At 43.2% G+C, this 25,371-nt stretch overlaps 1 protein-coding gene across 20 annotated transcripts in view; it reads left to right on the forward strand.

Annotated features, from left to right (window-relative positions):
* RASAL2 (RAS protein activator like 2) overlaps positions 1 to 25,371 on the forward strand; it is a 163,047-nt gene that overhangs the window by 74,890 nt on the left and 62,786 nt on the right. For 12 of the 20 annotated variants that reach the window (XM_085586675.1, XM_085586665.1, XM_085586679.1 and 9 more), the window contains 2 exons: positions 6,331 to 6,509; positions 13,395 to 13,518. In XM_085586675.1, coding sequence (XP_085442801.1) covers positions 6,331 to 6,509; positions 13,395 to 13,518 — 303 coding nt within the window. The other 8 variants (XM_021545893.4, XM_021545896.4, XM_021545899.4 and 5 more) reach the window with 2 other exon arrangements.

A 25,371-nucleotide genomic window follows, 5' to 3' on the forward strand; every position in this document is an offset into this window, starting at 1 on the left:
GCATGAAAACTGCACCTGACTGAGCAGTTTTTACTCTAATCTCCCTGTGGCTCATGAGATTCTTCACTGGGAGAGTGGAAAACCAGTCTTGAGACTGTGTCTGATCACTGCCACTCAATAAAAGAGCAGTGGAAAGTTAATAGGTTAGATTGGCAAGATTTGCCTGTACTAGAAAAATTAAAGATCTTGTGAAGAACATGTTACAATGCCAAATACATCAGAATCAGAGAAAGTCATGGCACTGGTCATGGCTTCTGCCAGCTTCTAAAATACTGTTTTTACCTACTTAAACCTTTTATGACTTTATTCTGTGCAGAATGGATTTTCCAGGTAGTGTTCTGGCTGTAAGTGGTTGGCGTGAGAGCTTCTGAGATCTCTGAAACCTGATGGTTTGACTAAGCCTTTTTTACCTCCTACCCAGGGTATTAGATTTCCATCTAAGAATTGGGTTATCATTGCATGCAGCTGCTGGAGGAGAGCAACTGGATTCAACTGAATTGAGAGCTGCTCATTGCATGTGGACTGGACTTTGTTGAGTGTGGCTATTATATGTAACGGGAAGAATTCACACCAGATACTTACCTCTGTAATAACATCCTACATGAATGGCATGCCTCTCATCCCAAAGGATCTGCTCACACTTTCTACACTTAAAATGCCACCTGCTGCACCAGGGATCTGTTGCTGACCACGAAAATGTAGGCACCTCTTAGCTGAAATGGAGCCATACCACAGAGTGATTTAGAGGGGCAAGTGAGCACTGCTGGATCTCACAGTAGCTATGAGAAGTTTCCTAGAAAGGAAGCCCACATTGTGCTTTGAAACAAAATGGCAAAATTAGTGGCGTTGTTTCTAATATGTGCCTGTCACATTTCTAAGTACATTGTGATTCAGAGAAAAATGTATCAACCCTGAGAGCATCATGTTTTCTCTGTAGCATGGGAGTATTTGCATTGCCACACACAGTATATGCTGAATTTTCCTTGTATTATACCATGAGGTTGTATTTTCTGTGTTGGGGCAGTGTGGTAGTTGTCTGTACAAACCTGGAGGAGGAGTGTCCCTCCCTCTTCCAAGTGAATTTGGGCATCATTATAGGTTTCTCTTTGAACAGTTGTTTCTGATGGTGTCTGTTTGCACTTTTCTGGCCTGGGTTGGATCAGAAACCATTGCACGTGGCTGGGGGTTGGTTTGAGAAATAAGAAATACAAACAAAAGCTCTGCATATCAGCATGAGAGAAAACAGAAGTTGCCTTGGTTGTGCTTTCCCTAGCACCCCCTCAGTGGCTGACCTCTCTCATCCTCTGCCCTGTGCAGATGTTGAGAGATTGCCCCTCTTGCAGCTGGGCCAGGAGTGCTCCAATGCCTGTGCAGATCTTCACCTGAGCATCAACATCTGTCTGAACTAGGTGCACATCCCCACCCAGATGTGTGTCACAGAGCTGCTGTTGCTGTTTATTTTCACTCACATGAGTGACTTGTTTTGCAGAAATCCTGCCTTGTTCCAAGATTTGAGGGAATGGAGCATGTTGAGACACTGTGTATTTCCTTTTCTGCCACATCTTTCCCTTTAATCCCTTTGTGAGCTTTGAGATGATGGAAGTTCAGTGGAAGGACTTGTAGTTGTTATTTCTCTTTGAAGCTTCCTGTCAGTAGTAAGGCTTGTTTCAGCTTGCTTTATCAAGGTTGGAACTGATGATTATTCAAACTGGACTGTGTGGTCATGCACAGCTGGGTAGGCTGAGGTTCTGACAAGCTCTCAGATGACAGCACTTACCTAAAACACTTTTCTTTCATCCTGTCTCTATGGTAAGTACATAAAACACTATGGAAACATTGACACTGGGCAAGCAGACCTGTTGTCAAAAGGTGTTAGGGCTCCTACTAATCTGTCTTCAGGGGAAAAAAATTCCTCCCAGCATACAAACTTGGCCACAACATTAGTTACTCAGCTGCTTGGCAGCTCCTTATTGGAAATACTAGGAACAGAATACGGACCCTAATAAAGTGGAGGAAAATTTGGCACGTACTTCGGTTAGCCCTTGATTTCACCATAGGAATTGTGCAGTTCAGAAAAAGGAGCTTTGAGACGTGCCAAGGGTGCTCTTGTCATCACTGGGATGGAGGGTTATTTCTGTGTTTTTATTGATGGTAAGTAGAGAGTGCTTTTTGGCAGAGACTGAAGGCATGAATTTGCCTTTAATGTAGTTTTATTGGCTTGGTTTCTGGTAATTCTGTCCTTTTCACTAGCTCTGAGGAGAGAAGATGCCTCTTTTCTGGTTGTAGGAGAGCTGTTGGGGACTAAAAGACACTGAAGCACCCATTATCTCTTGGAAATAATTTTATGATTCTGCCCATTGCCTGCTTTTTGGAAAATACTCTCCACTCATGAACACATTTGAAATTTTAAGGAAAATAATCGTTGCATGTTTGCAATGGAAGCTTTCAGAAATGTTCCCATCTGATAGAACTGCTCTGCTCCATAAATACTACTAAACTGCCATGAGTTTTCCTGAGATGTCTTAACTCTGTCTGTGGGGATTAGCTTGGCACTGGCTGCTGCTGCTTTCCATGTTTCCTCGCCCTGTACCACTCAACACTTCTGTTGTTGATATGTGATTATGGAATCACTGCCCCTCTATTTTTCCCTTATTTAAAAATAAGCCCTGTACTTCAAGAATAATAAGGTACAAGTTGTCATCTGACTGAAAGAAAGGGAGCTTTGTGGATATTTATAACATGGCTAGTGGCATTTCAGAGCCCTGAGGAAAAACAACACAGTTTCCAGTCTTCAGCAATGTCGAATGTGGCAGAAGGCAGTGGCAGGGATGTACCAAGAAGGGGATTTTTTCCAAGCTGTTACTTAACTGATATTAGCATTTGAAGGCGCATAAGGCCTGACCTTTAATCCTATGTTTAGACTTGCTGATCTGCTTACTTGAATGCCTCATTGTAGTGCTGCAGAATGAAGGGATTGCATCAGACCCAAGAGAAATCTTCTGTCACCAGAACTTGCCTATTTAGGTGTGTGGCTGCCTGAGCCCATCCCACATGTAACATCTGCAAACTCAGAGCTTTCAGATGCACCTCTCTGATCTCTTCTCTAGCTCCTGTCTAAAGTTGCATTTACCAGTGAGGGATCATTCATCTCCAAAGCTCAAGCCTTGCTGTGTGAGCTGACAGAGAGTAGCCCCACAGTTAAAAAGGACAATCCTGACCTGCACTCGTTCCCAAAAGATTCAGTGTTCCTCATTACACGTGGACTTTTTGAAATTCACTTCTATAGCAATTCAAAGCATGGTGCTTAATTAGTTTTATGGGGCTCTAGTGGAAGAGGTTGGTGGGTTTTATTGCATGCATGTGAAAAGCTGGAGCCAAGAATGTAAAATGAAAACCGAAGATGAAGAGCACCGGAAAGCAGAACAGGGTTTGTGAGGCGACCAAGCGTGTATGTGATACTGTGCAAAGTCCCAGAGAGTCTTCTGTCTAAACTGGTAACATACTTCAGTATAAATTTTGAAGTCACAGCTGTTGTGAGAGGCTCCAAAGATATCAGCCATGCAGGAGGGCGAGCTGAGAAATAATTTAAATAGGTGAGACTGATGCACCAAAGCTACTCTGGGGTGCTTGTTGCTGTGAGTTTTCTGGGAACACGCGTTCCACATCCGTGGAGTTTGCCACGTGCTCTCAGCATCAGCCTGAGGGGAGGACTGGAGTTATGGGGTCCAGTGCTCTGGAAAACCAGCCTGCTGAAGAGAGCACATGGTCAGGCTTGCAGGGGTGCTGGGCTGTGCCCCGACTTGTGTTCAAAAGGATGCAAACACAAAATGTTACCACTGTGGTGTTCTCTAGGGGTGACTGACAGCTCCAGACACGGACATGGCATGTCACTCTGCCAGCAGCCTGTGGAAAGCTGTTCTGACGTAGCCAACCCACTTGGCAACAGAGCCATGGCTGGCTCACAGTGCCTGATGACTCAGTTAAGTCCTGGAGTTGTTATTGCAGTGGAAGAAGTCGTTCTGTTCTTTAATTCCTTTGTGCAGCCCATGGATCAGTCGGATGGTATCCTGCCAAGGCCTGTAGTTAGAAGAAATTATAACACAAAGATCTTTTGGGGCTGGGCAAGTCGTGACTGTAGATTCTGCGTTGGAGCTGACGGCCCAGGAGGGTTTTCTTTTGCCATCAGAAAGTTTACCAGCAGTTCCAAATGCAGCTTCCTTGGTTACTGCTCAGTGCAGCAGCTGGAGGCACTCACTGCCAGCCCACCCACATCAGCAGGACAGAGCACGCACGCCTTCATCCTTTTTTCCCCCTGCTGATTTATCACGTGCTTTCCTTATCCAGGAGACCAGATCACCAGAGCTCTCATCTTCCCATTTCTGTTGCAGACTCATACCAGAAGCTCATGGCTTCGTCCTTCTCCTCTACTCTCTGTCAGGTTTGTCATGCTTAGGCAGAGGTAGGGCTCATGTGCTGCTTGGGAAGCCAGGGTCATAGCAGGAGCACCAGTGGTTTTATTTTACATCTGGTTTGGTTTTTGGCTGGACACCATGATAAATGTGAGTTGCAGTTATGCCAAAAATCTACCTGGAGGGTTCATGTCTGTAAAATGGACTAATACATAACTTGTGGTAGAGTCTGTTGTGCCCTGGGAGTTTGCACAAATGCACTTTTGCTTCACAGAGCTTATGGTGGTTTCCCTTAATTATCTTTATGCTTAAATAGAGTTTTGGGCAATTTTGAGACACACAGGATTTGTTGTCACTCTCACAAACTGAGTTGTATCAGAAGTAACAGTGTGTAATCTGATTCTGCATCTCAGCTTCTTCCCTGAATTATTTTACCTGTTTAAGAGCACAAAGGTGCCCTTCTTTGTTATTCAGAGCAGTAGGAGCCATGCAGCCCTCTCCTTTTTCTTGCTTAAAGGTTGCCTGTTCCAAGCACTTTGCTGAACAATCACAAAACTCCTGATGCAATATGAGGCTGAAAAAGGCACTGAAAGCCATCTTCCAAGTCTGGCTCTAGAAGCTGACACATCCCTTGCAATGCAGAGGCAAAGCTGCAGGAAGAGAGCATGAAGATGCTGCAGGAGAAGAGCATGGAGATGCTGCAGCGTTTTTGATAAAGAGGGGGCAGGAGCAGGGTTTGCAAGGAGGGAAGCAGGTTGGAGGGGTTCCTTAGTCTTTGGGCTGGCTCTCCCTGGAAGGTGCTGGGTGATTGAGGATTCGCTGGCCTCTAGTGGTGATGCTGGGGAGAAGCTACGAGAAGCAGCTGTGTTATCTCTGTGCATGCTGCTAGGTGTGCTAAAAGGCAGGTAGTGCTACAAAACATTTCGGGTTTCAACACTCACTTCACTCCTGAAACAGCTCAAGGAGGTCCTGAACTCCTGTGCAGGAAGTCCCTTGATTTTTGCAGTGTCTGTTTTAGACCCTTGGGACCTGAGGGATTTACAGTGTCTACACTGAGAATGGGTGATTTTTTTAGATCACTGTAAGCAAATTTTATAGAACCAGAGTGCAAGAGAAAAATGAAACTTAATCTTATAAAGCAATCAGAAGTTAATAGCAAAACTTTGTAAAGAGATGAATCATAGAATCCTAGAAGGGTTTGGGTTGGAAGGGACCTTGTTGTGACAGGCACAATGTCATATACAGCTCAATTGTGAGAAACTTGTGGGAAATTGATTTCAAAATAAATTTTAATAGATCAGGACCGGAAACCAAACAAGATGTGTTATGGTTTGGTTTGTTGTTTTTTAGGGGGTGGTTTGGGGTTTTTTTTCAAGTATGAGTTTTTGTCGCTGTAGTGTCTGTGGCTAAATGAAAATGCACAATTTCATCAAGTAGGTTCCCCAACAAAAGGTGCTAGTAAGCTCTTCTCAATTAAATGCCCATCCCTTTGAATTTTTCCTTCCCTTCTTCAAGCCTGCCTTCCTTGATCCCTGTCTTCCTATATCTCTCTATCCTTAGTCTCAAATAATCCACTTTATTAAGATTCAGAGTACATTCAGGGCCTTACCCCTTTGAGAAAGGAGTGGAAGGAAGATTAAGTTTTCATAAGAGCTTTTGGTCTTTTCAATATATTTCAGCCTTTGACAAAGACATTCATATTCATCTCTGGTATTGCCATTTCTGTAAGCCATGCTATAAGTAAATAAATATTTGTAGCATATGGGTGCCTCCCAGGACTCCCATTTCACCTTTTAAAATGCTGAAACAGACCCCACTCAGCACAGAGTGCAGTTTTGGTTCAGATCTCACTGCAGAACTGTGAAAGCAAAGAAGGTGGTTAATGCCATGTGCTAACGATGTTGTGGTTTTCTGTTGCCAGATGTGAAAGGACCACCCACCCACAGACTGTCCTGTGGCCAGTCCCCCTACACTGAGATGACAACATGGGAGAGGAAATACTGCATTCTGACAGACAGCCAGCTGGTGCTGCTCAACAGGGAGAAGGAGGTGAGACAAGCTCATGTTGATGCCTCAGTATCTGCCCTTTGGCTCTTATTGGTAAGAGGAGAGGGCAGCTTTCTTCATCTCCCCTTTACTTCGCTCACAAATCCTTTGAAACGTGCAACAGGTCAAAGGGAATTTAAAAAGAAATTCTTTACTGCCAGAGTGATGAGACACTGGAACAGGCTGCCCAGGGAGGTTGTAGATGTCCAAGGCCAAGCTGGATAAGGCTTGAGCAACCTGGTTTGGTGGGAGGTGTCCCTGCCCATAGCAGGGAATTGGGATAAGGTGATCTTTAAGGTCCCTTCCAAGCCCTTCCCATTCCATGAAAAGGGGAGCTAAGCTATCCTGTGTGTGAATGGGGTGGTGCACACAGTTATAATCCAGCTGGCACAGAAAAGGTGACAGCAGCCAAAGTTCAAACTCCCTCCTGGAGTTCTGCAGCCTGTGTTTGTCTGCCACCGTGTCTTCCTATGTTACTACTTCTTTTAATGGTGGGTAGAGCCACCACAGGTGTGTAAACCTGCCTCTTGATGTCAGTGCAGGCATAAAGATAGGGAAAAGTGAAGGCTTTTTATCCATGAGTTTTAGTCTAATACCACAGTTTCTTATATTTGGCAATGACCCCAATTTTTGTGGTTTTTCTTGATTCTTTTGAAGCTTCTGTATACGGCTGTTACAGCCTGAGAGTGAGACCTGTTTCTGGTGTGGAACAAAATATTAGTCAGCTGTCCTCAGGTTTATTTGCAATGAAATATTGCCTTGCATAGGGAGAGTGGGAGGAAATGGTTTAGAAAAGGACTTGAGTTATTAGAAGGGAACAGCTTTAATGCTGATGTGTGGGAGAGGTGATCAAACGCAGGCAAAATGGAAGGCCCATTTAATGGTATTTGTTTACTATGTAATTCCTTTTCTAGTCTGACAGGACTGACACCTGAGGAATTGAAGTATACACTAAAGAAATTTAAGGAGATGTGAGAATCATTTCTAAAACAGTCCTGTACCAGCATAGCTGGACAAAAGGATACATCTCATTAGGAAATGTAATTGAAACAACACTGGCTTGTATCACAAATAGTTACCTGAAGGTGGTAATCATGCACTTAGGAGGTCTTATTTCTCCTACCACAGACAGCTGAAAGTATTTTGCTGGGAGTAATATGAGGCTTTTGACTAGATTCTGAGGAGTAAATGTGTGAAGTCCAATGTATCACATCATTATATTCTATGTTTAAATACACTCTGGTTTTTGTCAGAAGCTGAGGAAATTCCATATAGACTATAGAGGGCCTGAGGCTTAAGTGTAGCAATAACCTCAGTAGTGTAAACAGTAGTGTAGATTCTTGCAGTGTGCTTTCAAAGGGATCTTCCTGCCCTACCACGATGGGAAATAGCTTCTTTTGGGAAATGCTGCTCGCAGATGGGCCAAGCAGACATGCCTTTGGTGCAGGTGTGACTCCACATGCTGATAATGGGATTTGTTTCAGAAGCCTGTAGCTCGAGTCAGATTTGCCATTCTGATTTTCAAGTAATTTGTGACTACTGTGAAATGAAAGGAAAAAGGGAACTCTTTGCAGAGCCATGGGTGTTCAGTAGGAAAATAAGGGGTTGGTTTAGTCTGGCTTCTGAGTCTGGACACACAGTCCCCTACAGAAACACACAACATTTAGAGCTGCCAGTCTGGAGAGAGACATGGAACTGATACTCTGGATTTACACTTACTTATAATTTTTCTGAGCTAGGAGTATCCCTTTACAATCTTCCTGAGAAAAGGGAGGGGAGGCAACACAGTTAAATTTTTCTTGGCAAGTCATTCAGAGTTGAAAGAGGCTTCATGAAATGTGATCCAGAAACAGGAGTGCACAAAGGCCTAAGGCAGCAGTGGGGCGAGATGCTTGTTAAGAGCATGATGATGGAAAAGTCTGTATAAGGGGAATCATAAAAAGATCCTGGGTGGGACCACTAGTGCAGGGAGCCTAAGCAAAGACCAGGTGAACAAAGAAGAGGGAGGTTACTTTAAGAAAAAAATTAAGATTATGTTCAGAGTAAAATTATTGGAAAGGTGCTGCTGGAGGAAGCGTTTTGTTGACTCAAACTAGGTGATAGGCAGGAGGGGCAGGAGAGATTCCTGCTCTGAACATGGTCATTACTGATAGAACGAGCAGGGCAGAATTCCTTTGGGGTGCTGAGGAGGATCTTGGAAACAATGCTCAGGACAGAGGGATACCCACCAGTGAGTGAGAGGGTGTGGGGGAAGAAGGAAGAAATGGCAACAGCAGAGTGCCCTTGCAGCCCAGAGGGAGTGATGGATGCCTGGAGAGGCTCCCTGGGACAGAGGCTAGGCAGTGTTACGGAATAAAGTAGGGATTTATTAAAAGGTGTTCACAGGATACACCTTGGGCAGTACAAGAGCCTGGCTGAGGCTACACCCAAGATGGATCCCATGGGTTTTCACACTTTTGTAAGTTTTGGTCCATTTCCATATTGGGGTTAATTGTCCAGTTACAGCTTCAGGTTATGCAGTCCCATCCTCTCAGTTTGCTCTCCTCAATTCACCTTCGTTTTTACTTTTTGGGCCTGAAGCTGCAACGGTGTCCTTGGTTCTGGGGCTGGAAAATAATTGTTTTGTCTAATTAAACTGTGAAGAGAACTTGCTAATACTTTATATGAAGTTCAGAGTTACCTATTAATATAGAACAGAATCTGGAAAATATGAAAGCTCAAACTTGAGGCATCAGGAATACTTGAATCATTGCAAGGCTGACATAAATTGAAAGGTGTAAGTCTGAAACCTCTTATTTTATTCTCTGTCCATCTGCTTTGTTACTTTGTGGAATAAAATCCAAGAAGCTTGGCCTGTGTGAGTCTGGAAGGGAAAAGAAATGTGTGTTTATACTGCTTTGTAATATCCTTCCGCAGTATGTGTGTCCAAGTTAGAAAGTAAAAACATAAACAAGAATTCTCCACTGTTTCACTTATAATGCTAAATTTGGGGTTTTTTCAGTTAGTGCTGCTAAAATACAGCATTATGAATTGCAGATTTTTAAGACCAAGAGAATAGTACAGAAATAAACAGTGTAGTAGAGAACTAATTTCTCATAGTGTCCCACCACTATGGATTTATTGTCAAGGCAGTTTGAATGAGGTATATGCAAGAGAAATTTTGTGCACAGCAGGAGTAGGTTGAAAATCAGAGGCCTTTTGAAGTGCAACTTGATCCAAAGATATCTGTAATTACTTAGACAAAAATAGTCTGGCAGTATCACCTTGTGTAGTGTAGAAAAACATTAATTACTTGACACCTTGTCAACTTCATAAAATGAGAATAGGTGAGACTGAAGAATGAAAATTATTAATGAAAGGAAGAGTTCAATGCCTAAAAATTAAATAGAAAATTAATCCCTGTAGGAACGTGGGAGATGACTTGGCAAATAAGGAGTCCTGAGTGACAGGAGGTGTGCAATTATTACACAGTGTGATAATATTTAACAGCATTTTCCAAGACAAGGAAAACAGGCCTAGATTGATGCCCACACAAATCAGGTATTTCTTCTAAAAGGAAGAGTTTCTCCTGGCTGGAAGGTGTAGATGTTTTCTTCTGCTCTGGGAAACCTGTTCCATCAGGTGGGAGGAGCTGTGAGGGCACAGTAGATATGTCTGTAAAATCAGAGCCATTTAAAACAGGGAAAGGGAATGAGTGTTCATGAGGAGTGGTTCCAGGCACACAACACTGTGCACAGCACTTCCACTTGGAGGGAAATGACAAATGGCTGCACCTTGCTTTGGGCTGCTTTTTTAGTTGGGCTTTGTCAGCAACTTGGCTGCAGTCCTGCAGAATGTTTTAGTCTTGTGTTCACTTGGAAATGAAGATGAACAACATTTTTCACTGTGTTAGACTCTTCTTTTTCCCTTTCCTGCACCCAAACATCATCTTTCTTCTTATTTAGAAGTTGATTTTTAATCAAGGGCAAAGGATAGCAAAGACCTGCATGAACTGTGACAAGATCTACTGCTCACTGGTGCTGGTGACAGAGGCCAGCAGCAGCAGCACACCTGGGATGAGTTTTCCTACTCTTCCATCTCCTGTGACTGACACCAGTATGGTGATCACAGTGGTGATCCCAAGGGAGCAAACACTGCTGCATGGGGCCCTAGGGGAAGCTCTTCCCAGATCTCACTGCCCTCCTCAAAGGAGTTGTCACAGTGGGGGTCTTACAGCAAACATGTTTCACCTGTAAATAAGTTTGTCAAAGCTGAACCCAGCCATAAGGTAAGATTAATTCCCAAGCAAGTTTAATTATTTAATTTCTAAAAGCTCAGATAAATGTTTGCTGTCAACATTTTTAAGTGGATTTCCATGTCAAAATTTTAGTTAGCTTCTAACTTTCTGAAGAAAGGTAAAAATTAAAATTAATTACTTAACTTGACATGATTCCAAACTTTCTGACTGTTAGATCAGAAGAGTTTGCAAATTCTCAAGTTTGTCTTGAACCACTCTTTCTAATCTGCAATGAAGACTTCTTTCTTCATCTGTTTTTTTTTTTTAATGCTTGGAAAGCTCTTACTCCTATTTCTTCTGAAATTCCCTCATCATCAAACTGCTAGAAATCCTCAATACAGACTTCTTATATTTAAAAAGTATGTTCAGTGGCAGGTGAGCTGGGATGCTGTTCAAAGATTTAGAGTCTGAGTTCTGAACCCATCCTCATTAAATTGTGAAATTTGTCATGGAAACGTGACCTGTGATGAAAATTAAGATTGCTAAAATGATCAGCATCTGGACTGTCCCTGTGTACCTTTGTATCACAGAATTAACACTGCTCAGATCCCAGTCCTGAACCAGCAGCTTCAGCATGTCAGTTCAGAGTCAAAGAATTCACAGGTTGGTGAACTCTCAACAGGGAAAGAAGAGGATAAAGCTGAATAGGGGAAAAAATAGCTGAAAGACTGAATCACCATTAGAGTCCTGACTCTGCAAGGCTCTGTCATTCCCTTCAGTCTTTTGCTGGACTGGTGGGGGCTGAGGAGTGGTTGGAAAGGTTGCAGATGTCCACCTTGGTCTTCACATGATATTTATTTGTGCACTTCCTTGTGTTTTGGTGCCTCCCCATCCATAAATCCACTGTCTGACCACAGAGCACTTTATAGAAGTGTTTAAAATGTGCCCAGTCCCAAGAGATGCAGAGCTGCTGACCAAGCTGGTTTTACTTGTTCACAAAGCTGTATTTTTTTAGAGCAGGCTGGTCTCATGCTAAGCAATAAACACTGGTCCTGCAGTCTTGGCGTTAGTTCTTTTTGTCAATATAAGTCAAGACTGTGGTTTTGTAGAAGTTTTACTGTAAATAACAAAGCATTTTAAGTCAGACTTAAGGGTAACTTTTTGAGTTACTTTAGTGGGGAAATCAATGCTGCAGTAGCTGTATTGGTCTCGAGCAAGCAGTGGGTGTAGAGGCAATGAGTTCACTGTGACAGGAGTGTGGCAGGGGTTTAAGGGGTGCTGAAGCAGGTGTGTGGTATGACTGGTAATAGCTGATCTGGAAGTCTGGCTCACAGCATCCCACCAAAAAATTCTCTGAAAGAAATTGGGAGAAGCAGAGGATCAGGAGCATGTTTAGAAGGGATTAAGACTAAATAGAACCTCCAGATGAGAACTGAAAGTTTAATATGTGAATTTGGTTGAACATATGTGGCATAAACTAACAAAATTAGTCTCTGTTTAATTTACCAACGTGCTTTTGCAGAAGAGCTTAGACAGCCATAAGAATCACCAGAGAAGACAATAGACTGATCAGAATAAGGACCAGGAGTTTGGGAAACTTGTTTTGAAAAATGGGCACTGTTTGAAGGAGACAATTAGACCAGAATAGTAAAGCATTAAAAAAATACCTTAAGAGAATGTTAAGTGCTTAGTAATCAGGAAATGCCAGAACTAGTTTTGAGAGCCATTGTAGTATGCAGCCTTTTTCTAAATAATGCAATGTCTCTGAGATCTTTTACAACCTTCAGTGCAAATGAATGATAACTTTTTGTTTGCTATTAATACTCATTTTTCAGAGTTGATGGAAGATATGAAAGGATAAGCAGCACAGGAAATAGGCAGGGGCTTCTATTTCTTTAGGTGCCAGCTGTGTGTTATGTAGCCATACAAAAAGAAATTGCCATGCTACGTGTACTGCAGTTGTACTGTTAGAACCAGTCCTCATCAAAAGTGTACTGAGATGGTTTGTGCCTCCTCAAGTCCCTGGGTGCTAAATGTCCCTCATCCCTGAGGTTTCTTCCAGCTGGTGGAAGGTTCAGGGGAGCCACAGTTTTCAGGATTGTAACAGGCACCAAGAGCTGTGGTGACCCCTAGAGAAGGCGTGGTGGCCAGTACCGAGCAGCACAGTTGCCTGCGTGGCTGCAGGTGGCACGTCTCTGGGTTGTAGTGACCACGAATCCAGTGGTTCACCAATCCTGAGCTCAGCTACTCCCTGACCATGCCAGGAGCTGCTGGGCCATGGCTATCAGCATGCTGCTCAGTGGTCTCCATCTTTGGGGGAGGCTCTCTGCCTGTACAGCGCCTTTGTCCACCAGGTAGCTGTCGCAAGTTTTGTTTTCTCAAGGTTTTGCCTGGAACCATTTGAGCAGCAGCCTCTGCCTGACTTTGCCAGCATGGAAGCAGCCGTGGTCTGGCACTGGGGAAGCAGTTTGGAAAGGCAGGAGTGCTTTGTTAGTCGGGGGGTCAGAGGCTGCTGGCACCTGCTTGTGCCCATCGCTGGGCTGAGCGTGCTCTTGGCCACCACTGCGCTTTCCCGGGAAGCCTCTGGAATTTTGTGTTGAAGTCACAAATGCCAAACTATGCCCAAGAGCTATCAGCAGATAATGAAGTCCCCTATCAAGGTGGCATATTAAACAGCGTGGCCTGGTGCCGAGTTAACAGCTGTTGGCATGGTTTTTCTGCAGGTGCCTACAGAAGGGATCCCGGAGCCGCAGGATGCTTCCCGCGGGCGCTGCCTGCGCCGCACGGTCAGCGTCCCCTCCGAGGGCCAGTTCCCCGAGTACCCGGCAGAGGGGGCCGCCCAACTAGGTAAGAAAAACCATGAGACATCAATCAATCAATCAATCAAACAGTTGAGCTGCGAGCTCTCCGAGGGCAGCACCCTGACAGAGCAGCCTGGCTAGGTGGGTACCACCGCAGGATGTGGAGGTTGCGCAGCCCAGGCGTTGTGTGTAAGTGCCTCCAGCAAAGTGACTGCCAAACACCAGGATTTATCCAAATATCAGGGAGATGGTTATGGGATGCTGCTGGAGGAGCATGGCCCACAGGGAGCTTTGTGGCTGTGTTTTTAAACTCACTAGGTAGCCCTGAAATTAAAAGGGGAGAGCTGCTGGATGCGGATCAGTAGGAATGCAGCTCTTGTGGATGGCTCTAAGTGGTTCATGCTGGTTTAGAACTGTTAGTTGGTTATGTTTTACCTTACCTCTGGAATTTCCTTTGCTTCATGTTTTCACAACAAGCACCGAATAACAGGTTTTTCTGTAGCTTACCTCATGCCTGTTCAGGGTGCCATTCCTAAAAGAAGCAGCCGTCTGCCTGCTGTTGGCTATAATTATCCATGTTGAAATTTAGGCAAAGCAAAAGAAAAGATAGGTATTAAAAAGGACAGACAAAGGCTCTGTTGCAGTGGTTCCCCAAGTCCAGGTTTGGCTCTGTTCCCCCTCTTTTCCACCCCACCTGTGGCTGCATAAAGAGCATCATTCCATCTCTTCTGGGAAAAAAAAAAAAGGAAGAGGCAGCAACCACTTCCTTCTCACACACAGATGAGCTCTTCTTTCACTTGCCAGCCTACGCAAGAAGCTTTCCTTCACTTAGGCTGGTGAGACTTAGAAGCAGTTCTTCCCTGGTTCAGCTGTGAAAAATATCACTCCTGGGGAAGTAGCTATGAGGAATAAACATGCATCTGTAAATAGTAAAGCAGCCTTGATAGCTGCTATCCAAGGTAAAGAGCAGATAAGGTATTTTGCATTTCACAGACTCAGCTAGTTTTTTTTTTTTACTAAGTATTTTATTTTGCAAGTATATTGCACACAAGTAAGGAAAATCCCATCCTTGTAGATAGTTAATTAACACATTGAACTGTATATTTATTTGTACTTGTCAATAGGACTGTTTAATTCTTCCTTATTTGAGGAAGGCAGATAAGGTTCTTTTTTATGTCTTAGATTAAGACTGGAAGTCTGAAAATAAACAGGGTTAAGTTGGGTATTTAAGAGGGAAAACTGCAAAATTCTTTGAGATGAGCAACATGAAAAGAGCCCTGGCTGGATTTGTTTGTGGCATTCCAAATGCACCTCTAAATGATAATTTTGTTTTGCCATATGAATAAATGTTCATTCTTGTTTGGAACTAAGCCTGGTATTAATCATGTTTACATTGTGTTGTAGGCAAAATACTTACTCCAGGTATATGGCTAGTGAGGTGAATAAAGAATTATATTGCAGCCAGTCTGCAGCAGGCAATGAATATTTATACCTTCACAAACTAGAAAGACCTTTAAAAATCTAAGATTTAAATGCCTTCTTCTTATTCTATACCATGTACAAAAATGACTAGATTTTCTAGACTTCTCTGAGCATCTCAATAGCTGGAAATCCCAGTGCTAGGTTTTTAAATGGAGCCTTGCAACATTCTTGATTTTTCTTGAGGGCCATAGAGAATGGATGACTCTGCTATTTGGTATCTGCCTTGCTGTATATTTTGCTTCAGTTTTAGATGCAAGTGGCATCTTGTAGTGTGTTATTTGATATATGCCTGACAAGAATATATTAAAAGTACGAGATATCTACATGGTCTTCTCCACGTAAGAGCTACAACTTTCGTGAATACAGATATCACAGAGTGTGTAGGCAAAGGAACTGGGCATGCAATGGGGAGGAAAAAATTGAGCAGTGCCCTTTCTGTGAGTATGGATGAGAGTGGGGGGAAGGTCATATATAATCTCACTTTGCAGTGCCCTAGGCAGTTCCCTTGTTCTCACATCCTAGTTAAAAATGTCTCTTGTCATGATTACAGAATTCCTGCTAATGAAAAAAGTGGGTTGATAGCAAGCAGTGGGAATAACTTTATGTCAAGATGCTGAGACAGAGGACACATTAGTGAAGGGAACCATTGCACATCTTTGTACAGAGAAAGAAGCAGATGGTGGTGGCCAGGACATATCACAAGCAGGACAGATAACAACTGCACTAAAATAGCTTTGGAGTGGACACCAAAAGCTGAAAGGCACAGCAGAGGCAGCTGCAGTATCTGGTAGAGAAATTGCTATGCAGAGCTGATAAGAATATCAAGCTTGTCCCAGGGAAGCATGTGGATAACATGGCAACTGCAGGCCTCCCATCTGACAGTGATATCTGAAATTACTCTTTGCAGAAGAGCTCCTTAGGAATGGCTCTAGTGCAGAGGTGAAGGCATAGCAATAGTGTTTGCTCTAAGTAAGCTTGCCATACCTCTCTTGTGATTTACTAATTAATAGATTTATTTATTAAAAATGAAAAAGGATGTGTAAGGTGATGGGGCTCTTTTTCATTTGTAGCCATAAAGTTATAACTTGTATGAGAATATTTTTGTTAATGGAGCAAGTGGAACAGTATGTGTTCTTCAAGGGCTTTGCATAATCAGCTGTAGCACCCATTCTGCAGATTTCTGTGGCATTCTTTACAGAATTATGCACATATCCGTGTAGCACCATGCCTGGGAAGTGTGTGGGAGAGAAACTACCCACGTTACATCTGAGAAATGGAAGCCAGAGATGTGTAGCTCCCCAAAGTTCAGCATAAAGTCAAGTGTGCTTCACCCAAGGGCTGCTGAAGTCATTCTCGCCATCTCTTTCATTTTTTCCCCTTGCTGCAGGGTTGGCTCAGCTGTTTGGGAGGCAGCTGCTGCACCACTGTGGTTGCAGTCCCATGTACTAAGATAGACACCAATTTCCACATACTTCAGTACAGCAAGCTGTAATTTGTGTTGGTTCAGCAGCTGCCAGAAGAGCAGCTGAGCCATCCCTTCTGTGCAGGCAGAAACCACTGTGGTCACCCTCAAATGAAGGCCGGACGGGCAGACACGGGACAAAAAGCACCCACCTAGAAAGTGACTTGTTCAAACAGTGAAAACTAATAAGATCATTTAAAAATTGTAACTTCACAGGCACTCAGCATCTGCTGCTAGCTTAGAAGCTTGCCCTCTGCTTGCAGGCAGTGGAGAGGTTGTGCTAATGCTGAGATTCTTAATTCCTGTCTGGAAGATCCACTGTACACCAAGTTGTGTCAGCAACCCATCAGTTAAATATATGCCATAAAATTTCCTTGGTGCACAATCCCTATCACTGTAGTAATACCTCTGTGAGTGAGCAGGCACACTAAATATGTCATTTACTTGCTAGGGTTTCATCTTGGCAGCACTTAGTCAGAGGAGCCTTCATTCAAGAAAGCTAAAAATGTAGCTGTAATTTCTTCCTAACTCCAACTTGACAGCTTCTAACCTTCTTTCAAGTGTTATTTGCAATGGGGTAATTCTGTTACAAAGTGTGATGCAGGCCCTGGAGACCAGCACATAAATGTCACAGGAAGAGGAACTCAAGCTGGTCCATCTCTGTTTTGCCTCCATTTCTGCTTCAGATCCTGCTCTTTTTCTAACAGGTGTATTTTTTCCTGTTAGGGAGATTACATCCTTTTAAAGGATCGTTGTTTATAGCAGTGTGTTGGAATTAGCCCATTCATCCAGTAAAAGCATGATTCAGATTTCCACCATTCATGCTGTTTGACAAGCTAGTAGCAGTTACCACTTCCTTTCCCAAAATAATTGTCTTTTCTCTTGCTCTGCTTCCTTCTTGCCACCTGCTCACTCTAAATGAGAGTTGTTAAGGAGACTACACAGCAAAAGTTTGGATTCTGGCAGCTTTGTGACATTAATAAGAGATTTTTTTTTTGCCTGCATATGTGAAAATATCAGAAGGAACTGAAAGTGAGGGAAGGCTCGGGGGTCTGGTCTTTGTTGCTGTTGTTTTTTAAAATTTTCAAGTATTGGGAAAGAACATCATTAGGAAGCATTTTTGAGATTCTCTGATTGCTGGAAAGGCTAATAGTGATGCAAATAAATCTTCTTTTTATATTTGGAGGTAAAATCATCCAAGAAGAAAAAAAATACTGTTTCACTTGTTGAAACAAGTTAACCCTGCTTTTTTTCAGTCTGAATATGCATCTCTGAGAAAAAGGTTGCTGAAAGGAGGTCAGAGGTGAAGCTGCCCCTTGCAGATTTTAGTTTTGCCTCACCTTGAGTCACTAGCATTGAGAATGAAGCTCTGATCTGTTTTGATGCCAGGCCTAAATTGCATTGCTAGCAGTGGAGCAGTTAGCTGGGCAGAAATCCTGCCTCTGTGCTCTTCTCAAAATCCAGGGGGTTTGGAATTGGAGTGAGCAACAGAAAATGAGTTAAGCAGCATCTGGTTTCACTGCTGCATGCTGTGTACCTCTTAGAACAGTTCCTGCAAGTCTCTGCTGAGCCCTCCTGCCTGGGGAGGATTGCTCTAATACCCAGCCCATGCTCTTCCTTCAGGTAAAAACCTGGCAGGAGAAAGCAGACAAAAGCTAAAATGATTCCTGGGGTGATTTTAATAATTTCTTTTTCTAAGACAAAGTTGTTTACAACTAAATGAGCTTTGCTTTCTGTATATTCCAGCTGGAATGAGTATTTGTGATGAAAGAAAAAATAAGGTAAATACCTGGAAAGGGTTACTAGTTTTAGAGGTGGGGAAAGGGAGACGGTTTGTTTCGGAACAAAAAGGTTGTTTGTGACCTGCTCAATGGAAGAATCTGCAATGCACCAGTTTTTACACTCAGGAAATATTTTTATGTTCACCAAAGATTTATTTAGGAGATATGCAGGAATTTGATATAATGGAATTCCTGTAGCTTCTAAGAAAACTGTGTGCCAACAAGAGGGCTGTCCTTCACCTTCCACCACTCAGCTTGGCCTACAGAGTATCTGTTAAAAATTAAGGATGAAAATTGCACATCACAGCTCCCTCTATCTCATCTGTAGGTATCTGTGATGTGTCTTGGTGAAGTAATTTTCCCAGTAGCACTGTCTGCTTTTTCACCCTGCTGCCATGTGCAAAATACCCATCTACTGTCAACTGTTATGCATGGCAGGGATACAAAACAGCGCTTGGGTTTAGCCCTCAGACTGAGGGCTGTGTTTGGCAGTACCTCTGGCAGAAAGATGGATTCAGATGTGCTGACTTGACATGTTTGCAGCTCTCTGGGTTTGCCCAACCTGGGCTTGCACGAGCCTGTTTGTGTGTGTGTAACTGCAAGAGATTCCCATCCTCCTTTCTGCAGACCCCGGAGAATTAGATGCCTTGCTGCCAGTTCCCTTTATCATGTAATTTAGCAAGCCTCAGTGAGTGGCTGGGGATTTTTATTTTTCTTTTGGATCTGTGCTTTGTATCACAAACCTCAATTGCAGTGCCTCCAGCAGCTGCAAGGTGATGCTTGACTGAGGTTGGGACAGGGATCAGGGTTCTGCACCCTGGGGGATGTGACACCACGAGGTGTTTCCACAGGCTGCAGGTGGTCCCATGCATTTTGAGCCCCATGGCTCTGTTCTCTGCTTCCCTTCAGCCCAGACCTGCCAAAGTTGCCAGAACCCATGTGTGGGAGCCTTTAGCAAGCTGGGATCTGAAGCCTTTGGTTCATGTAATTACACAAACAAGGCTTTGCTGACAACCACAGCCTTTGCCTGCTTCACTGTCTGGTGCCTTGGGTCACGATCTCTTTGTGCTGTGACTTGGGTATGAGGAGCAGGGAGTGTAACTATGCCAAGATCAACTGAAATTCTAAAACTTTTAAGTCTTTAGATGGTATTGTTTACCCACCATGGTCTATCCCAAAATGCAAATGCGTGCAAACCCTGAATTGCCTTTTAAGAAACTCCTGTGAAATCCAGGACGTCTTTACAGGCTACAGAAGGAAACATCTACTGTGTGAAAAGTGCCCTGCTATCTTTTGCATCCACAAAAGAGGTTAGGAAACTTTGGGAAAAGCCCTGAAGTAATGTGAAATTTGGACAATGTACAGTGCAATTTGCCTGCCTTGGAAGGATGAAGAGTTTAGACAATTCTGCTTGAAATTAAAGCTAACTCCAGGGAGGCTGGATGTAACAAACAGGATGCCTGGATCTCAGTGACATTCCCCTGGGCAATTGGACTTATTTGTATACAGCAAATTGCCAAGCTGCTATCTTTCTTCTTCTATAACGCAAGCGAAGCCAAAGGATTTTGGTTTCTTCTGAATGCAGCTGAAACTTTATTCCCCTGCACATAGATCATCTGTGCTGAAAGCTGAGTTTCATCATGAAGCAAATTTTATCTGTTTAGATCTTAAACCTTTTTAAGGCAGAGATAAAGGGTAAGAACACATAATCTCAGCTTTCTAATATAGACACATAATCCATTAGGGTGCTTTTTTTTTTTCTCTTGGAAATATATATTACATCCCTACCCGCTGCTTCCAGAGCACACACAAAAAACAATCACTTTAGAGATTTTTGAATTTTATGTTAAGAGTATAAAGAACACTCTGTAAGGACAGCATGTTGTGTAAGGTGGTAATTTCTCAGAACTGGTGGCTCTTGAGCCATCTGGGGCAGATTTGTTGCTTGCGTTCTAACCAAACCTTGGTTTGTTATGAAAGACCCTGTGATTTTCCTTTGTTTTCTCAAGAAGAGCAATAAAAAAATATTTATGAAATTCTTTAGAGAAATCTACCTTAAATCATACATGAACTCATTGTGGATTGTTCAATTTTGTAGCTTCACTTTTCTAGTTATTTATCTTGTGGCAAAAAGTAATTACACTTCACCCAACCATGTATACTTACCTTTTTCCCATCAGTAACAACTGACTTCACACTTAATGGAAAATTAGCCTTCCTTCCTACTGCCTGAATTTCCTTTTCTTGTCTAGAGTTAATTTGGACTGTTGAGCTAAACTTAAACGTACTGATCTGGTTCAGAGTTGGGTATTGGTTTACAGAATTAGCCGTTGATCAGTTTATCGGTTTACTATAAATTGATTCTCAAAAATGCAGGTATTTATGAGATTGGATGAGGTGCAGTTAGTTTGAAATGCAGTGCACAAAGCTGTCTCTGCTGTGCAGGGATGTGCACATTCCTGTCTCCCTGCTCTCCCACCCTCCTGGGTGTTGCTTCTGTCGCTTGCCAGGGCGATCGATTTGGCTTCACGCAGCGCAGTCACGCTCACATCCTTGTTGTGGTGATGGGTTGGCTTGGAATCTGACCTGGGAGATGTTCCAGATTATCCCCAGCAGCAGCCTGGAGTTAGAGGAGCTTGGGTGTAATACAGAGCTGCTCTCTGTGTTGGCTTTGATGGAGCCAGTGCTCTCACAGTAGGAGTGGAGCCATGGCCCAAGCAGGTACTGAGGGTTTTATCAACCTGCCACCCTTTGTCAGTTATCCCTCTTTAAAGGAACAAGGGGAGGAAAGAATTAGAACTGTGATTTTTATCTGCAAAATGGACAAAAATTGTTTTAGCAACTCAGCAGAGAGAAATAATTTACTTAAAGGAAAAATAATAAAGCCACAAAGGAAAATTGAAGTCCTCCAAGAGGAAATTGGCTATTGAACTCCACTGGAGTTCCACCAGGCACCTCTGTGCTGCAAGCTAATCCTGGATTCCCAAAAGCAGCTTTGGAGCTGGAGAGGGCTATACATTCTAGCAGTGATTAGTACCATTAAGGTACAATTGGTGTCCAGTAAAATGCTTTTGCCTACAGACTAATAATTCTTGATACATGTTTGAGGCTGCTTGATCTCATGCATCATGCAGTGAAGAACTGAAGGGTTTTTCTGCTTTATTTTTTTTTTTTTGTCTCATTGAAACTGCAGATATTTTCTTGATCTTTCAGTGAGCTAGATGCAGTTTAGGTGAGGATCTGACCATTGAAAACTCCAGTCATCTCACTTGTTCCTCCTCACTTGTTTACCCACTGTTCTGTGGCATGGACAAGCTAAAGCAGTAGCATAAAAGTCCTATTATTTGAACAGAAGTCATGTAATATTATCAGGGGTTTCTAATAATTTTTATTCAATGTCACAGTCTTCTGGAAACAACTTTTATCCCTAGACTTTGGAAATTGCATTTTGAATTTCTGAATCTGGGTAGATTTCTAGAATAATTCCAAGTACTTGTATAATCTGCTTTTCCCACCCCTAATTTATTTATTAATTGCCCCATTCACTCTTCCTACCTAAGTCTTCAACAGATGTCTTTGCTTGAGTCAGGCACATTCTTAAGCATTTCAGACATCTTTTTTTTGAGGTCCATTCAGCAAGTTGTAGGATTGACAAAAATAGCTACCATGACTGAACCTTCCTGCATTACTGAAAATGGCTTCTTTGGGAGAAACAGGCAGATTATGGCCATATTTCAGAGATTAATCTAATGTTTTAACCCTTCTGTTAGAGCCTGATTTTAAAAGAGTTCCTAAATGATAGAAAAAGAAAAACATGGGAACAAATCCAAATTACGAATAAATAAATCAATCAAAATAATAAAAATTAGAGATAGATATAATAATAATAATAACAGTAATAATAATAATAGTAAAGAAAAAAGGCAAGAAGCCACGATTTGCCCATAAAAGCACAAGAACCCTTTGAAGAGATATACAGGCTAACTTTCACGTCCCAGTCCTTAATTTTTCCATCTTTTCTCTCATGCCCTGTGGTACACATGCACTGTGTGGTGTTGCCCCACCCTCCGGAGGGATGCTTTTCTGTGGTGCTGCGGATGGAATGGAGAGCTGTGTAATTACCCCAGCATTCCTGGCTCTCTGCCTTGCCTGGCCGGGCACAGAGGAGCTCATGGGCCCTTAGGAGCTCTTGCTGCTCTTCTACAAAGTCTGGCTCCACTGTCATCCCAAGTTTTCCCTGCTGCTTCCAGTAATTAGGTATTTCCAAGCAGCAGGTCAAACCAATCTGTCCTTTGGAGGGATTGTATGTTATGTTACTCTGCTGTTAGTGACAGATTTTGGGGGGAAAATGCCTTTTTTTTTGGAGCTTCTCTTCTGTTCCAGTGCTACTCTTGGTGCAGAATCCCTGGGTGTAGTTTAGTAATTGGTTTTAGAGGACAACAGAGCAGTAACAATTGTTTATTATTTGTTTTGCAGTCAGTATTGTTTAAGTAACACATTCAGTAAGTTTCTTTCCCAAGGGATAGGCTTATTTTTTCCACAGATTTTCCACCTGAGCCTTGGCAGGGGGCAGGGTGAGCAAAGCTTTTTTTCCAGGGGAAAGCACTGAGGGTGTGGGAAATTGTTACCTGAGACAATGTGCAGAAGCTCATTTTAAGTAACCCTGCAAGAAAAAAGATAGTGGAAAAAAAAAAGGGGTGAATCAGAGGTATTGCAATCAAATGGCAAAATTAGAGAAAATTAGGAAAAAACTGAAGAAAAATAAAAATACACAGAATACTTGCTCTTGACAACAGCAAAAGGCAGCCCCTCAGTTCTTGGTGAGCAATTTTAGCTTGTTTAGCAACAGGCTGAGCAACTTCACATTCTTCTGTGTGTGTGTGTGCCCCTGGCTGGCAGGTGGGACCTGCTGAAAGGCAGACTTTAAAAACGGGCTTTTAAACCTGACACGCTCTTTTGTCGGGGTGTCACAACGTGTGAAGGGGACAGTATGGTGGCAGCAGCAACCCAACTGTGTGGGGTTTGGCTTCTGTGCTTTAAAGAGCTATAAATAAAGAAAAATGCTATGCCTGGAAGTTCAGCTCTTGGCACTTCTAAAATTAAAAATTAAAAAAAAAAAAGAAAGAAAGAAAAAAAAAAAAAAAAAAGAGAACCAGAGCTCGGGAAAAGGTAATTGGTATCAGACTTCACCATTTTACTCCCAAAGCCACAGATCTTTGAATTTAAAGACAAAAATAAAAGGCAGTGCAGAAAACAAAGAGGGGGAAGGGAAGTTCATTGTTTGCTTAAGTGACTCTTGGGGCTTTTTTGGTGCTGTGTATTTCCTAAGCTGTAGAAGCATTTGAAGTGGGGAAGCATCTTCAAAGGAAGTGCAGTTTTCCAAACAGATTCAGATATATTTCCTGGTCCAGCTCACGAGATGTTTTCATGTCAACTGGCTTCTTGCACTCTGGACAGCGTCTGCAGAGTGATATCACCCTGTTAAGTTTCCCTGGAGCCGATTTTAGGAGTCAGCTGCTTGAAATCCCCCGAGTTTCCTCAGCATCAGACGGGTTTTCACGGGAGCGTCTCCTCCTGCGCACACCCCCTTCCACCCCACCCCGGCTGCTGCGCTGCTCCCGGCTCCCTCGGGACGGGAGGGATGGAGCGAGTGCCGGTGCCGCCTGGCTGCTCTCGCCGTTTTTGGGGAGCATCCGCGGCGCTGGGAGGGTGGGCGGCTCTCGGGGGGCGGCTCTCGCCCAGCCCGAGCCAGGGAGCGCAATAGGGGAGGCTGGCGCTGGACGGCTCCGGCTGCTCTGCGCTCCTGCCCGGCCGGGGAGAGCGCCGAGGCTCCGCTGCCCCCGCTCGGCATCCTGGCAGGACCATGGTGGAGCCGGTAGGATTCCCAGGATTCCCGCAGAATGCAGTGCACAGGTGAGACGGATCCCTCCGGCCACGGCCGCGCTGCTGCGGTGATTCCAGCGGTGATTCCAGCGGTGATTCCTGCCGTGATTCCAGCGGGGCGGGGTTGGCTGGGAGGCACAGAGGTGTCCTGCTGGAGATTTAAAATGACTCGGCTCAAAGCGATTAGAAACTTGCCGGGTTTTGTCCGTGTGGCATGTATGTACCAACTCTTTTATCCGTTATTTCAGCTTTATGCAAAGGTCTTTGTAGAGATGTTTACATTGGTACTTTTCTGCTCACTAGTGCGGAAATTAAGTGTTAGTATTAGAGCAACGTGTAGATGCAAAGATGAAGAACAGGTTTTTGTAATCAGCTTTCAGAGCTAAAAATCTGGTTTATTGCCACTTAAATAATGAGATTTATTTTTCTCCTTCTCACTGAAAGCCCTTACCTAAGTCAGTACATTTTTAAATTACATTGGATTTCTAGATAAGGTCAGACATCATCATTCAAGGGCACCCTGTGAGAATCTTTGTCAGTGTTTACTTGTGGCTGGCACTGTGTGATGTTTCCAGCAGAGGAAGGATGTTGCCAACCTTGCTTCCTGTCCTCCAGAAAGTGATGGTAAATCAAAGCAGTTCAGGGAATCCTACAGGTTGCACATTAAAATCAAGGTTTGGTTTCCTTTCAATATAAAGGACACTGCCTTAGCAATGCCACTTACTTTTCCAGCAGCTTTTGTCCTAAAATGTATTAAGTGATAGCAAGCTAGAAAGCATTTAAGTTTCCTGGCTTTTGATATGGTTGAACAGTTCCCAGTAGGTACAAAATCAATAAATGTTGTCTAAGGAACTGGGGAATGGAATCTCCTGAGTCAAATGTTTTCTGCCTTGGAAATCTCCTTTAATAGGTGCTGATTAGGATGTCCTCCGTAGTCATTTTCCTCCTCATCCATAGACAGGGTGAATACTAATTTACTAACTTGGAGAGACTGTTTTTGTTAGCCTGAACCAATGGGCTTGTTCTGCAGCTGCTTTTGAATTACATGATCAGAAAATGAAAACCTTCTGCCTCAGCTTTTTTTCGGATAAACACGTGTTCCTTTGAAAAACAAGCAAACTTTTGGCAAACTGGCTTAAAAAAGTTCAAGGCACCACAATGCCTATTCCTTCCAAAATTCATTTAGGCGATTTTTGGGGTAGTTACCACGAGGCTGCCTTTAGAATTTCCTGCCTCATTTTGGGGCTCTTTCATATGATTAACATGTTAATAGGGTAGAGAATTAAGAGTA

The sequence above is a fragment of the Lonchura striata genome, chromosome 8, assembly GCF_050655825.1.
Source record: "Lonchura striata isolate lonStrDom1 chromosome 8, ASM5065582v1, whole genome shotgun sequence".
Lineage (NCBI taxonomy): Eukaryota > Metazoa > Chordata > Aves > Passeriformes > Estrildidae > Lonchura > Lonchura striata.